Source organism: Nematolebias whitei, chromosome 16, assembly GCF_014905685.2.
Source record: "Nematolebias whitei isolate Nwh7 chromosome 16, NemWhi1, whole genome shotgun sequence".
Taxonomy (NCBI): Eukaryota; Metazoa; Chordata; class Actinopteri; order Cyprinodontiformes; family Rivulidae; genus Nematolebias; species Nematolebias whitei.
The window spans coordinates 12,108,326-12,125,041 of NC_056513.1; the positions used below are offsets into that span (position 1 = coordinate 12,108,326).

A 16,716-nucleotide genomic window follows, 5' to 3' on the forward strand; every position below is an offset into this window, starting at 1 on the left:
GTGTGTGTGTGTGTGTGTGTGTGTGTGTGTGTGTGTGTGTGTGTGTGAACACTCACAGAAAGATGCCTGCTCCCACAAACAAGAAAAAGGGGTTTTCCACCAGGTAGGTGTGAGCCTTGGCCAGCATGGACAGGTTGGGATTTTTTTCTTCCAGTTTTTGCATCCAGAATTTTCCTGCTTGGAACATGGTGTTGAGCCCACGGAACGGGCCACAAGATTTTGACGGCTTTATACTGAGGACAGAAGACACAAAACAAAAACTTTAAAAATGTTTACACACAAAGATCTTCTGACCAACATTTTATCATGCCTTTTGGAAGAACTACAGAAATACAGATCTACTGATTGTTCTGAAACAAACTTTTTAGTGGAGGTGTTTAACTACAGAAGAAACAAATGTCACAAGACAACTGATCCTCTCTTCCTCTATGTAGCTAGAAGAGTTCATTTGTTCTGTATCTTCGTGGTGGTGTGACCAGAATGTAACGTCTCAGTTTGACAAAAAAGATCTAATATTTCTCTTCAATACAATATAGAAAGCCTGGGCTTATGAGTTGTGGTAATGTTGCGACTATGACATAACCTGAGGTCGAGTACTTCACTAGATTATGTTACTAGGTCGGGACAGTTACTTGTCAGATTGTAAACCTGTAACAAAGTCAAGTGAAACACGACAACATCAGCTGAGCTTGTATTCAGTACCTCCACATGGTGTATGTGACACACACAGAGGCGCCAAGGAAGGATGGGAAGCAGAGGAGTGTGATGAAGATGGTGGTCATCTGGCTGACTCGGTACGGTCTCCTGGGGGCCTGGCAGTTCATCATCACACTGCTCTGTAGAAAAAATACACACAAGTTTGGGTCAGGGGTCACAGACTCAACAACGGGGAACTCTGCTGAACAAGGAGGCTCAAAACCACTGATTGGACCACCAAATCAGTGAATAATTAAATAACAGGCCAAAATGACAAAAGCAACAAGATGTGCACTAATCTGTGTGAATGTTTATGAAACAAATACTGCATGTGATGGATGAACTTTGTAAGTTTGATAAAACTATATCAGTTTGGATGTGTTTTTTTTAACCCTTCTGCTCTCTTCCTCTACAGCAAACTAACTCACACAAAGACTTAATTGTTTTTATGCAGGATGTCCTTCCTGACGCAACCACAGACCACCGAGCTACCACAGTCCTCTGTGTGGAGCAGAGAGCTGTCATCTAGGGTGCCCGTGGGAGCAGATGGTGGGGGTTAAGGGCCTTGCTCAAGGGCCCAGAGTGGGGCAAGTGAGAGTGGAGGCAGGTGTGGGTGCTTCACCTATCCCACCCACATTTTGATGTTGTCTGTACCGGGGAGTCGAACCGGACTCGCCTTTTCTAACCTCTGCGCCACCACTCCCCCTCAGTTTGGATGTCTGATGATGTTAAATAAGAAGAAGATTAAATTTATTTACCATCTTAATGTAAAAGAGCAGAAACAGTTTGAGAATCTGCACAGCAGGAAGGAGAGGTGAGAAGAGAACACCCAACCTGGAAAAACAGAACAAACATGATTGTTTGATCTGTCAGAACAGCCTGTTAATTAATCATAAATATACAGTCTGTACCAAGCTAAAGTTTGTCCATAGATGAGGTCCAGGACGTTCTTGGCGATACCAAACTCTGGTTTTCTGTTTCTCTTAAGGATTTTGTCAGAGAACAACCTGTAGACAGGAAAAAAAAAAATCTAGAATGAACCTTTATTGTTTTTAAGTTCACCCACAAGAGGAAATGAACACAGAAAAGAAGCAACTGGGTCAAAGGTACTTTCACTGGCTTATATACATTTAAATGAAGACACCACAGATCACAAGAACTACAAGGGACTTTTTAAATGGGTTTCCACTCAAATATTTCACAAATTTTAACCATATTTTCAAAATAATCTACACAATAAAATATGATTAGATTCTTATTTTGATTTACTTTATTTGCTTATGCAAAAATCAGTGCAGCCTGAAGAGTAAATTATAAAAATTAAGAACAACTAAGAGCTTGTGGAAGATTTCTGCACTGTGTACTTTCACAAGTTATATGATTGATGGATGGACAGCTTCCAGCTATCTTTCACTGAAATACTATTTTTTTCAGCTCTCGTGTATAAAATCATTTATCAGTATTTCAAAATTTTTCACAACATCGCATCGATTTATTATTTTTTTTTACAATTTGCTTTTAAAAACAGCTTGATACAAGTCAGCTACTGACAGAAAACCCACCTCCAAAGCAACTCTCCAAATAACGTATCCAGCAGAGTGAAGATGAAGTCTACGATGAGGAAGCGATAAAGCTCCTGACCGACAAAACTCTCCCAGCACTGTGACAATGTCAAGAAAACACAATTATCAAGAAATTAGTTTCAACTGCAAGAAAACGAGTGTCTGTTGAGATATTTTGAAAGTAATATATCATTCATGTCACCTTAATGTAATCAGTACTGTTAGTAGCAATTCGACTCAACCAATGGTAGCACAGGACACCTAGCACGCTCACTTTCAACATTAAGTTCCTACAAAACAAGAAGAACAAAATAAATTGAACTCAAGGCTGTCAACAGACATTGTCTTCTGATTAACAATTCTTTTTGTAGGAGTTGTGGTCTTGTCCCCTGATGGTGGGTTTATGTCTGCGTTCCCCCCTGATCCTCTGTTTCTCTTTATAGGGTTTGGGTTTCTCTACTATCTAGCCCCATCTTGTGTCATGTTCATGTCTTGCATCCTGTCTCCTTCTCTGGCATCTGTGATTACTCACAGGTGTCATCACTTGGTCTAATTGGTGTTTCCTATATATAAGTCTGTGTCTGTGTTAGTCCTTGTCCTGGCATTGTCTTATGTCCACTGATGATGATCAGTCTGTTATGCAAGTACCTCTTGTTAATCCATGTTTATTTTGCTGCCGTCAGCTCTTTTTTTTTTGTTAATAAATTATTTATTTTACATTATCTTGAGTCCTCGCCTGCATCATTGGGTTCACCATTACCAGCCAATTGTGACACCTTTGTTCGTACCGGCTGAGAGCAACGTATGTCCGCACAGATGGAGAAATATAGTCCTCCACCCAGGCTGCAAGGTTGAAGAGGCAGGGCAGCAGCAGGTTGATGAGGGAGACCAGCACAGGCAGGGCCAACAGGCTGGCTTCTTCCAGTAACGAGTCCTGGTCAGCATCTCGACTTTTCTAGATATTAATGGTGACAGAATGTACATGAAGCATTTGATGTGCGCGAGTGACAAGAAAGGGGAAAAAGGCAACAAAGCACTTATCCTTACTCTGTGCATGTAATCAGAGAAGCAGTAAATGCCGACCACACAGGCAGTGGTGCCTGCGATGCAGATCAACCAGGCTATGCAATGAATCATCAATCTCCTCAACTTCTCTAACCAAGAGCTTCTGATGTGCTTGTCATTCAACTCTGCCAACAGCTCCTGGAGATGGTGGAGGGTGAAAATAGAAACAAGAGAAACGATAAAAGATAAGGAGAACAGTGAGGGAGCATAAAGAAAGCGAAGTCTTTAACAGATTGTTACAGTCTTGTCTATTGGTTACAGTCTTGTCTATTGGTTACCTGACAGAAGGAAACAAACACAAAGGAGGAGTGTGTGTGCCGAGGAGTGTTTATAAGCACCTTGAGCTGTGTGCTGATGTTTTCCGACATGAGGTTGGTTGAGTTTTTCTTGATGACCCTGAAGTCCCATGAGCAGAAAGTTTTTACGGCCAAAACACTGTAAGACTTGTCGATTCTGAAACTCCGACCGAATGACTTTGACATGCTGTTGAGAGATTTAAAACTTAGAAATGCTGATGTAATCAAACCTTTAAACCAGCATACGAACTATAAACCCCCAAAATAAAAATAAAACCACAATACCTGTACACCAGAATAATGCACGTAATGAAAAAGGCCATTCCGATTGTGAAGAAGTATGCAAGAGGCATGTTGTACGAAAGGTACACTTGGGTGGAATTTAGGCTGCTCAGTGTGTAGTTACGGTAGTATCCATAGTACATCAGCGTACCAGAGAAATTACCCTGAGACAAACACAGATTGTACAGACAACAGGTTTTAGTTTTTCTGTACACTGTACAGTGATAAAAGTAATTGTACACAAGTATTACTAACACAAAAAAATACTTGGGCAAGTTTAAGACGTTAAATACATTTTACACATAAAAATAAATTTTACACATACAAATATACTTTTTGAAAAGCACCTTAAGTTAATGTGCAATTATTTAGAAGTTGAACTTTCAAAAGCTGAACAAGTGACTTGGAAAGGCCTTTGATACATTTGGTTATAATGCTTATAAGTCCATGGTTCTCCCCAGTAGGGTTTAAATATATTATTTTAGGAGGAACTATTGTAAATGTAAATTTAATCAGCTTAAAAGAGCCCTGCATCATGTTGAAAATAAAACAAAAAGAAATAGCAAAATTTTAAACATTACAGTTACTTAGATTTGGTCACTCTAGGCTGCCTACCGTGCCACAGACAAGAACCACTTGTTAGAAGTACATAAATGTACTTATTGTAAATAAATTGCGTTTTATTTTCTCAGCAGTAATGATCTGCTTGTCAACAGTTTGTTGTACTTTTGCTAAAAGGAACAAACTACTGCAGACATAAAGACGTATTTATCGCAAGATCTATCTGAACACATTAAGGATGTTCTAAGATGTTTGTTCTAAAATGAAGCCTTGTTGCAGGCGAAGAGGGTTGCAATAACATAAGTGAACAGCTTACCGCTCCGGTGAGGAGCTCCAGCCCAGTGAAGGAGCTCCTCCTATTTTCAGGCAGTTCTGGGGGGTACACTGCTTGAGGCAGCACCAAGAACGAACCCATGACCAGGAAGAGGAAGAGATTAAAAAACAGAAGAGTCTTGAGGAACAAGAAGTACGAGAGGACTCCGGTGCCAAAACGCCCGCTCACCCTCTTGAGCGGCACTTTCCACAGGTGGAGGGAGTGAATGAAGGATAGCCTGATGTACAAACACTGTTTCCAAGCCTGCAAGAACATGAAATGGAAAATAAAGAAGAAAATAATAATCATTGTACCAATTTAGGACTAAATTATTTTGCATGTGTTTTTTGAGTCAATAGTCATGCTTGGGCTGCAGAGCAGTTGCACTGCTGTAACAGCACCTACAGGAAACACCCACTGACGGCTAACGGCAGCCTGAGTGAAGAACATGCTGTGCTGTTATAAAAGACAAAACATTTACATTTTCTGTTTGAGAAAGTATATTTCTGTGAACACTTGGTCAAATGTAAAACTTTACAAGAACTGGAGCTTTATTTTATAAACATGATCAAATCTTACTAAAACTTAAATAATTTCCTATTAATTTCTTAGCTGGATCATAAAGACAATAAAATAAAGACTTTGCATAAGAGAATCCTGTCATTAAAAAAGGATAACCTTTTCTGTTAAAAACAAACAAACAATCAAAAAAAAAAAAAACAGGTCTTTGTGTCCGAATGAATAACCTTAAAGAAACATCCAAATCGTTTTTACGTTAATACACAGATCTAAATATGTTTCTCAGTGACCCGCTTCAGATTTGATGGGTAGTGTTACATTCCAGGTCCAGCTCTATATAAACAAATGTAACCCTTCTTCTTCTTCTTCTTTTGGCTGTTCCCTCTGCAGAAGTCCACAACACACCACCCACCTTTATCTCATTCTGCCGTCTGCATCCTCCATCCTCACTTCAACTATCCCAGCTTTAACCAACAAAGTCCATGCTCAATAACCCAGGTATACAATCCAACAATTTTCAGTCAGGTCATCTGGACAGTTTCTTTTTGTGCTGAAACGTTTCACCTTCCATCCAGAAGGCTTCATCAGTCAAGGAAACACACAACACAAAACTGATTCTTCCCCCAACAGCTAACTCCAAAGTGAAACAAACCAGTTATGTTGGTGCTAAGATGGTCTCTTTGGCATGCCCCCTCCTCCGTTGCCGACCCTCTCCCTCATCGACAGTCATGTCAAACTGGTTCAAAATCAACAAAGTCCATGCTCAATAATCCATGTATACAATGCAACAATTTTCAGTCAGGTCATCTGGACAGTTTCTTTTGTGTGTGTGTGTGTGTGTGTGTGTGCGTATCTTTTACAAGCCTTATCTTAATTTCTGTTGTAAAGTCTAGTTGTTATTGAATGCAGCAATATTACAAATGTGCAGCAGATGCACCCCCAAAAAAATTTAAATGAAAAGTAACCTAAATAAGAATAGGTTCTTTAAATCAGTAGTTTTACAAAACACAAGGTAAAAAAGCAACTGAAGAACTCCAGTTCTCAATGCACCAAAGACATTTAAGGCATTTTTGGCTCACTGAGGAACAGCCAACTGAACATTGTTACGTTAAAGTGCTACCTGTCATGCACGACTATCAATTTGAGCCAGTTCGTATATTACAACCAACTATTTGTGGCCATAGACAAAATGTTTGAGAATAAAATTCTCAGTCCTGTATTTATTTAGTATTTTGGTGTTGTTGTTCAAATCCATTTTTTGTGCTCTTCACTCGTTTATCTAAACATGTAGCTAGATTAATGTACCTTAAGCAGCTTTCCCCTACCATTATACAAGCGGGGTGCCCCACTCCGTCAACGGAACTGAGCACCCCGCCTACCAAACCGAACTTGCACCCCCCACCTGGTACTGACATCGCACTAAGCTAGTGGCCTGAAATACGGGCTCTCTAGCTAAAAAGCTAAAGGCAGCACTCAGGTTGCCTCTTCCCTCATGCTGAACGCCCCCCGCTCAAAAATGGTTAGTACAAGCTGCACTCAGACATGTCTCTGTCCCCCCCGTCAACAAAAATGATGGATGAGCACCCCGCCATAGCAAGTTAACTAGGAGAAACACTGTTAAGGGTTACTGAGAGTAATGTGTGTTCAAATTTAACCTTGTAAAGCTGTATTACTAATGTGAAAATAAACGTATTGTGCCAGAGGAGGGGGATTGAGTAGAGTGGCTCACGTCGTCCTGAAACTGGCTGCTGTGAACAGACCAGTGACTGATCATAAAATCTTAAATTAAATCAAATCAGCAGATGCTCCCATGCCGACACACTTTCATATTTCAACAAGTCATGTGAAAACCTAGCAAAATATTAATAACATAACTAAATATATATATATTTGTGCACACGGTTTGGATATAATGACTAACATCAGTGCAAATATGGGTTCACAGTTTGTTTTTTAAATTGTTTTCCATCCATCAATCCTTCCATTCATTTTCTTCCACTTATCCGGGGTCAGGTCGCGGGGGTAGCAGCCTAAGTAGGGAGGCCCAGACGTCCCTCTCCCCAGCCACTTGGGCCAGCTCCTCTGGGGGAATCCCAAGGCGTTCCCAGGCCAGCCAAGAAATATAATCTCTCCAGCGTGTCCTGGGTCTTCCTCTGGGCCTCCTCCCGGTGGGACATCTTCAGAACAACTCACTAGGGAGGCGTCCAGGAGGCATCCTAACCAGATGCCCTTATTTTATTTGAGAAGAATTGAACTCAATAGCACTCCGTTGTTAAAATCATAACCAAACACTTTTTAATCTTTTAATACTTTTGCATCAAAACAAACAAAAAAAAACATGACTGTAATTCCCCCATTTTAACCTCGCTGCATTGGCTGCCTGTCCATTTTAGGAGACATTTTAATGTGATTTTATTTGCTTTTAAAGCTTTGAATGGTCTTACCCTGCATTATCTCACCGAGTTGCTACACCCCTACACGCCCTCCCATTATCTCAGGTCAGCAGACCAGCTGCTCCTGTGTCCCAAAAACAAAACAAAATCTTCGAGGGGATCGTGTTTCTCTGCTGCTGCTCCTAAAATGTGGAACAACCTGCCTTTGAGCATCAGACAGGCGTCCTCCTGTCTGTTTATAAATCACTTCTTACAACTCATCTCTTCTTCTGGGCTTGTAACACAACCTGGGATGTTGATTTTTAGTCCAATTTTAGTTTAACCATCCATCCATTATCTTTACCCACTTCTTCCTTTACAGGTCGTGGGGGTCACTAGTGCCCATGTCCAGCCATCACTGTGTGAGAGGTGGGACATCCTGGACAGGTCTCCAGTCCATCACAGGGACACATAAAGACAAACAACCACTCACTCTCTCACTCACACCTAGGAACAATTTAAGAGTTACCAATCAGCCTAACATACATGTTTTTAGTCTGTGGGAGGAAACTGGAGTACCCGGAGTAAACTCACACATGCACGGAGAGAACCTGCAAACTTCATCCAGAAAGGCCACATACCGGGATTCGATCCGGTGACCTTCTTGCTGAGAGGCAACAGCTTTAGTACCAACTGAGCCACCGTGCGGCCCTTTAGTTTATTTTAATCAATTTAATTTAATGTAATTGCTTGATTTTGTTGTTTTTATTTAATATAAGGCTGTTTTTGGTTTGCTTTCATGCGTTTTATTACGTACTGTGACTGCTATTGGTTTTATTGTCTGTAACTCTACAGCACTTTGGTCATAAAGTTGTTTAAAGTGCTTCATAAATAAAACTGGTACGGTAAAACCAAAGTTTTACGATTGTTTTTTAAACGAACTCAAAACTTTCTTCTCATTTATCAATCCTATTTGAACATTGGTCTTTCAAAATCCATAACCTAAAAAAATTCACTAACGATTTAACCATCATTACCAGATCATTACAACAGCATGCAGGCCTTTTTGTAGAATTGTTTTGCAATCTTTTAATGTTTTCTGTCTTAGATTTTGTAGAGAAGCTGATAAAGAACTGAATTTGGAAATCCCATCAATGGTTCATGGCTCTGAAAACAACAAACTGGGTAAAAAGTGAAATGTTTTTGAAAGTGTAACTTACCTTGACAAAGCAAAGTTGAAACGGACTGCAACAGTTAATCCCGCTGCTGGAACGTCGTTGTTTATCTTTTTGTAATGCTGACGTCCTGTGGAGAGAAACAACAATGAAAATCTCTTTTTGAAATACTGAAATATTAATTTCTAATCTGTAGTAATGAGCATAAAACAATGTTTACCTGAGCTCTCTTTTTTCAGCCAAACACAGAGGCATACCTCGGAGCATCTTCTCTCTGTCACCTACTGACAGGTTCTGCAGATTGTTCACCAACTGTTCCCGCTTTGTACCTGTAATACAGCCAAAACTGGCATTTACATCTCACATTTTCCTGAAAAATAATTTTATTTCAGCATCTACAGTCTAATCAGTGCCAGCAGTTTCACTCACATTCTCTTTCCTCTGAGTCTGTAGTGTCTTCCTTAATGTCGTAGTCACGTATGCTCGGCCTTGAAGAGCGAGAGTAGTCTCGGACGGCTGGTTTGCTCTGCCTGCGTCTCCGAAGTTGTAGCGTCTTGTTACAGTACTGAGAAATGATGGCTCCTCTGTTGCGACCTGACAGAGAAAGAATCAAACTGTTCAGAGAATAAGTAACAGTAAGGAGTATCTTTCTATCACTTTGTTATAAATATATCCTGAGGTGGTCTTTTGATTAATTTTGTATTTGGTTCGAACTTCATATATAAAACTATAATAGATGGAAAATGAACGAGTTGCATGGACCCATTTATCCATCCATTTTAGGTCATCTTCCATTCAGATATGGCTAATAAACCTCTAACGAGAGAAGTCCATTAATGATACAAACCAGAAACTGAACCACCTGAGAGCTGCTCTTCCATTTCTTAATGGATCCATTTTATAAAACTGTCTGATCGGCTGCACTGCAAGTTCCAGCTCCTCCCGTCAGGACGTAGCAACCAAATGCCAAAATGTTAAACCAAGCTTTTTAAAACCAGCTTTGTTCCTGTAGTCACCAGTCTTTTAAATATGTCTTAGCACAATTGTAATGTTGATTTTCTTTTAGTCAGCTTTCATGTTTTTATCATGCTTCATCTAATTTTATCTTATTTTGTCATATCTTAACCTTAAATATGTTTTTATATTTTAATGCACTAAGCATTTGGCCACTTTTAATATTGTTGAGTTTATTGTTATTGTCATGTGTGTGTGTGGAAGATGAAGCTGACACTTCACTGTGATCTAATCTACCAATAGGCACAAATAAAGTTGATTGATTACCGTAATTGATAAGACAAACTTGAAGGAGAATGACTTCGACCTCTTGTATTCTCCTGACGCATGCTCAATACTCCAGGTAGAAAAATCTAACAAGGTTAAGTCAGGTCATCTGGAAGAAGAATCCGTCCAGATGACCCGTCTTAACATTGTTAGACATCTTGTATTAATTATCTGATTCAACCTCAACTGTAAAATTACAACCAATATGTAAAACACTAAGACTAATCCTTGAACAATGCGTACGACACCGCTGATTTTACAAGACAAAAGTGAAACACATGATAAGAGAAGGCTGTTTACATGCTGTGAGTTAGATGCTGAAAGTTAAATCTAAACTGCAGCAAATGAATCTTATTTTAACACACAAACATGTCGCAAACCACCAACACGTTGAACCACCTGACCTGGCAGAGACAGGAAGACAAACTGCTTCCTTATAAAAAGCTTAGTTTCAACACTTCAGTCTTTTTATGCTCAACATGGGCACTGAACCATTACTAAAGTCTGGTTTAATGTGCCTTTTGCAATGAAGTAAAGTTATACGCACGAACCATCTAATTTTACTGGTTAAGAAGAAATGATCAGAGATTGCTTTGCCTGTTGAAGCTGCACACTTTGGACTTTCATAGTGAAAGTAATCTCAACTAAAAATCTTTTGCAAAGTGAGAACAATACTAAGTCTTAAAAAATATCTGCTGTTTTACCTCCACAAAACTGTGAACTTCTGCTGAGATGGCAAAGTAACTGAAAAGTTCATTTTAATCGTCAGAGCAGTTTGTTTGTATTTTCACAAAGGAACTATCAGAACATCTGTGAAACATACAGAAATATCAGAAACATACAAAACCTTTAGCTAAAAAGAAACAGATGTTAGGGCTGCACAATAATAGAATAATATGTGATGTGCAATATTATTGTTTGATATTATGATGCCATTTTCCTCACTTTATCTTCTGTCATCACAGTCATCTACACCAGATGTGGGCATCAAGGTCAGTTAGAGTCTGCTGAAATGACTAGATATATTATTAACATGCAGAACATAAAAGCTCTGCACATAAAACATTAAAATATATTGGATATGATTTATTGCAGTCCAAGAAGTCTTTTGCAATATTGATATTGTGCACATATATTGCAAAAACAAAAAATGCAATATATTGTGCAACCCTAACTTATGTCTTCAGTAGATTATTTAAATAAACAAGCCCTTGTTTTATTATTTATCAATATCTACTGTACATTAAAAACAATACTGACCAATGGTGCGGCTGGGCATGGAGGAAAGAACTTTCAGGGTGTCTGAAGACCAGCGTTCAGGAATAAGTGCATCGGTTTGTCGTTCACAATCCTCCAGTTCATATTCACCTTGATGTGCCGCCTGTTCTCTAAACTCTTGTTCAGGACTTGACGAGTCCAACAAGTCTGTTTGAGTAGACACACATACAATAAGCACACAATTACTGGTAAATACTTACACTGCTGTAAAATTAAACAAAAAATTAACATTATAGATACCAGGAAAATGGACAGATATTTAGCTCTAATGAAGCATTAACATTAGACCTAACTCATCAGATTATACCCTTTATAAATTAAAAATATAGACAAATTTTATGGCTTTCACATAGATTTCTATCAGTTGACATGCAGTGTCTTTATACCTTGATGCTCCTGATCCAGCTCACCCTGCAGCACCTGTAGCTCAAAAGCATCAGATACATCTTCATTCTGACTTTGCTCTGCAATCAGCTGGAGGAACGAATCATGAACATCTTCCTCGTTTGTCGGGCTCCTAACAGTGGAACACATGGATAAGAGATTAAAAAGCAACAGAAAAAAAGAAGGGAGTGAGGGGGGTGGAGGTAAAGGCAAGGCTCAGTAAACATCCAGAGTTCTCAGAAACTACACTGCAGATAAAACACCTTCATGAGTCAGATGAAAATGAAGAAACAAAGTTCGGCTCCCTTTGACGTTTTTATAGACAAAACAGGAAGCTAACACACAAGCAAAGATTTGTTTTTTCTCTATTGGGACAATGAACTAGAGGTTAGCAGCTGATCACATGGTCAAAACACAAAAGAAAGGCCTGGGACAGAGACCATTATGTCAGTCTGGCCACTTAATCCTCGAGTTCAGTAACACTCTGAAAGCTGACAGCTTGAATGAACAAGACTCGGTACGAGAATCATAAAGGCAGAAATATTACACAAGAGACTCAACTTACTCCAGTCCACATTCAACGAGGGGGTGGTTCAGGTCAAAGTTAACGTTGCGAGCCATTCTTCCACTTCTCTGTTGATCCGTCTTCGCAGACTGATCACACTGTCACAGCCCTGCATTCAGCTCCCACCATGGTCTTCATTCCTCCACCTGGGAAAGACCGGAAAAGAAAAAAGGAGGCGGCGCAATGAGTGTTTAACGTACAGGGGCTGGAATGCCACAAGACTTTATTATAATCCAGAACTATTGACAAGTTCCTGCTTGTCCTGGACTAATTCTAACCACAGATAACTGGAAAATGAATGCGTTACATTTAGTTTTTGTTTTAAAGTCCTGTGTTCTCTTTACCTTTTGCATTCATTTGCAACAAGAATCTTGATGGAAATTGTGTAGTGTCCCCACATTGGAAATTATTTATCATTTTACACTTACAAATCATAATATTCAGCAAGCTTTACAAATAGCATGAGCTGACGATGACTGATGAGGTATGCTTGTGATGAGCGATAATGTCACTTTGTTCAGACTTATGAGGCCTTCTTTGTGAAGAAGCTGCCAGTCAGAGCCAGACCAGTCAAATGAATATTTATGGAAAACAGAATGATTTATTGTGAAACCATCTGAGAGTGTCACATGTAGCATTTGAATTAAACATTTTAGGTGAATTTACAATAACTTTATCAAACAATCCAGTCCTTATTTATGACAAACACACGTTCAAATAGTTATACCAAACAGAGACAGAAAGGCTGTTGAGATTGTTATTAAAAAAAAAATACAAAGTTATCTCTAGAAATATAAAATACCGATAATACAATATATAAACAAGTCTTTCCTCATACTGGGATGAAACATTGACAGAGTTTTATTTCTGAGGTAATAAGAAAGATAGATGACGTGACTGTTTTTACTATTTAGTTTGTACAATTTACAGTACATGATGTCTATTAACACTGAGGCATAAAGGTTTTTATAAATATTGGACATAATGCAATCTTACAAGGGTATTTCTCAAGATACCATGCTTTCAATTCACATGACTCTAGATTAGTTAGTCATTAAACAGTTAATAATCTCAAACTACTTTAGGCTTGATTAGCTTGTTGACTACAATTCCCCAAAAATAATTATTTAACAGGGATTAATTAATTAAAAATGGTTAAAACTGTTCATTTACAGATAGATGGAATACAAATAAATTCATAGAATACAGATAAATTACAAATACTACCAAAGTAAAACCCATTACTTGCAGCGAGCAGGAAACTGATTTCTCATTAAAATCAAGCAACTTCTAAAAGACGAACAACTGGCAGAACTACTTAGCAGGAAACTTCCATGTCAGAAATGTCAAATGTCAGATCCCTTCCTGTTTACATGTAAAAACGACAGAAACTGTAGTTCATATACATGATGCTGCTTCTAAGAGGACTGCATCTTCCAAAAAGACAAAAACTGAATCTTAAAGGTTTGAGGGTTTTATACACTTTGGCACACAAAAAGAAATGCTGTGTGGCTCTACATGAACCCAGTATATAAAGTAATCCAGACTAAGACCATAATGAAAACAGTACTTGTGCAAACATGCGACGGATACATACAAATATCTGTAGTTTTCTTTTTTGGGGGGTGGGGGGATAAGCCGTTGCACTTGTAATCTGCAGACACTGCGAAAGTAAAAAAAAAAAAAAAAGTCATGCAACAACAAGTCATAACTTGTTTGATGAGCTGCATGAGAAACAAGTACTTAGTTTCATTCCTCCTCATACTCAAATGCATCATGAACATAAAATAAGACAGGGAGACCCAGATTTTCTTCTTGCGTCAGGCGTCTTCCTGTTTCTGAGCGAGTTTAATCTTTGCAGTACCTTTAGGTTTGATGGAGCTCTGAGGGTCAACCAGCACACTGAATGAATGACTGAATAATTCAAAAATGCCTCTTTATCACCATTCATGTGTTGCATGCTCCTTCCAGCCATGCTTACATCCATTTTCTGCACAAATATGTTCTTTATTGCTCTCTCAAACACGCGTCTCGCATTTCCAGATGTTTCCAAGAAGATGAAGTTACATTTTGTGTGTTTATTTCCAATGCCATACTTAAGAACTAAAAGAATAGATCACTGGAGTTTGCTGGATTAAATCTTTTCCAATACAGTTCAGTTTTATTCCTCGTATTGCTAATAAAAAGGTTTAGTAATATCACTATCTGAGAGTGGACAACCAGGGAAGAATATTGTGGGAGTGGGACGAAAGAGCTTGAGAGTGGGTCAGAACTGAGCTGTTCTACTGTCAAATATAACAAGCTGGAAAAAATGGCCGGGTCACAAAGAATACAGATGATTTCTCTGTGAGTTTAGGGTTTAATAGGGAAAGAAAACATTTTTTTTAAGAAAATGAAAAGATAATACATGAACTTCCAAGGTTTTAAATCTTTGCTCAACAATAAAAACAGTATAATAAAAATCAAAGAACCAGCCATCACTAAAAATGAGTGGAAGTTATAAGCAGATGCAGACAAGGATGAAGAGTTAAAGAAAACTCAGAAAGTTTGAAAGGGTTCACAGATTGGGGGGGGGGGGGGGCACAAAGGTGTGGTCATCATAAAAATAAATATTCCAGTACTTTTCTATTTAAACTGTGCAATCACAGTTTGATGTGGGTATTAGAGTTACATTTAAAAAAGGAGATTAAAACTATAGATAAGACAAAGTTGAGGATTTGTGTGTGTGCGTGTGTGTGTGGGGGGGGAGAAACAAAAGATAAGAGGGCGAATAATGATGGGAATAATAAGGACAAAAATCTATGGATAAGATTAAACAACCTGGAATACACACGGACAATAACGCTGTAATTGCTTCAGTTAGCCAAAAACTACCATTGAACATTGTACAAACTCATTCAACCGAGAGTGAGAATGTTTAACATCGCTTTAAAGAACCAGCTTTCAGATCAAAGTGCAAACCTTACAGCCCGCGTCCTTACACTCCGACTCTCTCCGCTTCTGTTCGAGCTTGTTGACTTGTTAAAAGGCTCAACTTTAACTGTCGGCGACAGGCGAACAAATGGCTTTCTAAGTTTGATTAAAATGACAAAAGTTTACCTGTTGAGGGCGAACAACTGTCCTGCTGGTCTGTGAATCAACAGGTGGTTTTGAAACAATCGACTCAGCAGTTGGAACAAAAGTTCAATTTTCTTTGCTGCTCCGTAACTTGACAAACTCGTCCGTCTTTTAGTCTTTTTAGTCGCTCCCGGCAGAGCCGATGGAAGAAACCATTGTCGCGTTTATTCTTTATACACACATAATGAAAATTACTCTGTAAATATTTTACACGTGTTTAGAAATGTATCAGTATTTATTTACTTTTGAAATGAATTACTTATTATAAAAATAAACGTTTAACGACATAGATGTAACGTTAAGGTTACCCCCCGCAGATTTGGTGTTTTTGGTTCAGTCCTACTTGGGGGTTTGCTAGCAGAGTTGAATGCAAGGCAAGTGTATGAAACATGAGAAATACTGTGGTTACATGACCCATAAATGGTGAGTCTACAATGAAGGATGAAATAACGAACAAATTCATTTAGCTGTAACATCAGACATGTTTTAAAGGCTCTAAAGTGTCCACCGGACCGGTTTTTCCCCCTCATACAAACAGTCTCATTTGTTTTTTTGGTTTTTTTACTGTTGCACTTAAAAGGCAATATATCCTCAGAGATTTCAATAAGGAACAATTTAAGAAGATTAGAGACAAATAGTTATCTTTTCCTCTCTCATCCAAAATCAAAGAAATGCAGTTCAGAATTATAAACAAAATGTATCCAGCCAATGACTTTATGAGACACAGGTTTAAATTGTTTGTGGATAAGTGTGTATTCTGTGAGAAAGTAACTGAGGATTTGGATCATTTGTTTTTAACATGTGACATTGTACAATACTTATGGCAAGATCTTCACCAGTTTATCTGGGTTCATGGGGTACATTTAACAGATTTAACCATCCAAGAGATTACATTTGGTGTTTTTGTTAATGATCATAACATTGACTATGATATAAATAATGTTCTGCTGTTAGCCAAACATTACATACACAAATGTCGCTTCATTAAAACCATCCCTAACTTTATACAGTGGAAGAATGAGTTAAATTTGTTTTATAAGTCTTTGTGTTTGGTGAAGTCAAAAAATGCTAATAAGTTGATGTCTTTTTTGAAAACATTTGATGTGTAACAAATGCCCTGGACTTTTATGTTGTAAATACAATATGCCCCATTAGTTTTTTTTATTCATTTTGGGGTTTTGTTTGTACAGTTGTATTTATTTTGTATTCTTCTTATTTGGTTAGATTTGTTTGCTAGTTGTAACTTTGTA

General features: G+C 38.4%; 1 protein-coding gene across 1 annotated transcript in view; it reads right to left on the bottom strand.

The window, feature by feature from the left end:
• The window catches only part of tmc6b (transmembrane channel-like 6b), a 17,200-nt gene extending 1,702 nt beyond the window's left edge, over positions 1-15,498 (bottom strand). The window contains exons 1-19 of the mRNA XM_037690232.1: positions 15,449-15,498; positions 13,947-14,012; positions 12,350-12,495; positions 11,787-11,917; positions 11,383-11,547; positions 9,271-9,435; positions 9,062-9,170; positions 8,909-8,971; positions 4,779-5,013; positions 3,905-4,065; positions 3,662-3,806; positions 3,306-3,461; positions 3,047-3,213; positions 2,461-2,548; positions 2,259-2,356; positions 1,608-1,703; positions 1,455-1,530; positions 703-836; positions 57-233 (exon numbers count right to left, since the gene is read on the bottom strand). Of these exons, the coding sequence (XP_037546160.1) occupies positions 57-233; positions 703-836; positions 1,455-1,530; positions 1,608-1,703; positions 2,259-2,356; positions 2,461-2,548; positions 3,047-3,213; positions 3,306-3,461; positions 3,662-3,806; positions 3,905-4,065; positions 4,779-5,013; positions 8,909-8,971; positions 9,062-9,170; positions 9,271-9,435; positions 11,383-11,547; positions 11,787-11,917; positions 12,350-12,405 (2,222 nt within the window). The 5' untranslated portion in view covers positions 12,406-12,495; positions 13,947-14,012; positions 15,449-15,498. The remainder of the gene's footprint in view (positions 1-56; positions 234-702; positions 837-1,454; positions 1,531-1,607; positions 1,704-2,258; positions 2,357-2,460; positions 2,549-3,046; positions 3,214-3,305; positions 3,462-3,661; positions 3,807-3,904; positions 4,066-4,778; positions 5,014-8,908; positions 8,972-9,061; positions 9,171-9,270; positions 9,436-11,382; positions 11,548-11,786; positions 11,918-12,349; positions 12,496-13,946; positions 14,013-15,448) is intronic.
• Between the last annotated feature and the right edge of the window lie 1,218 nt (positions 15,499-16,716).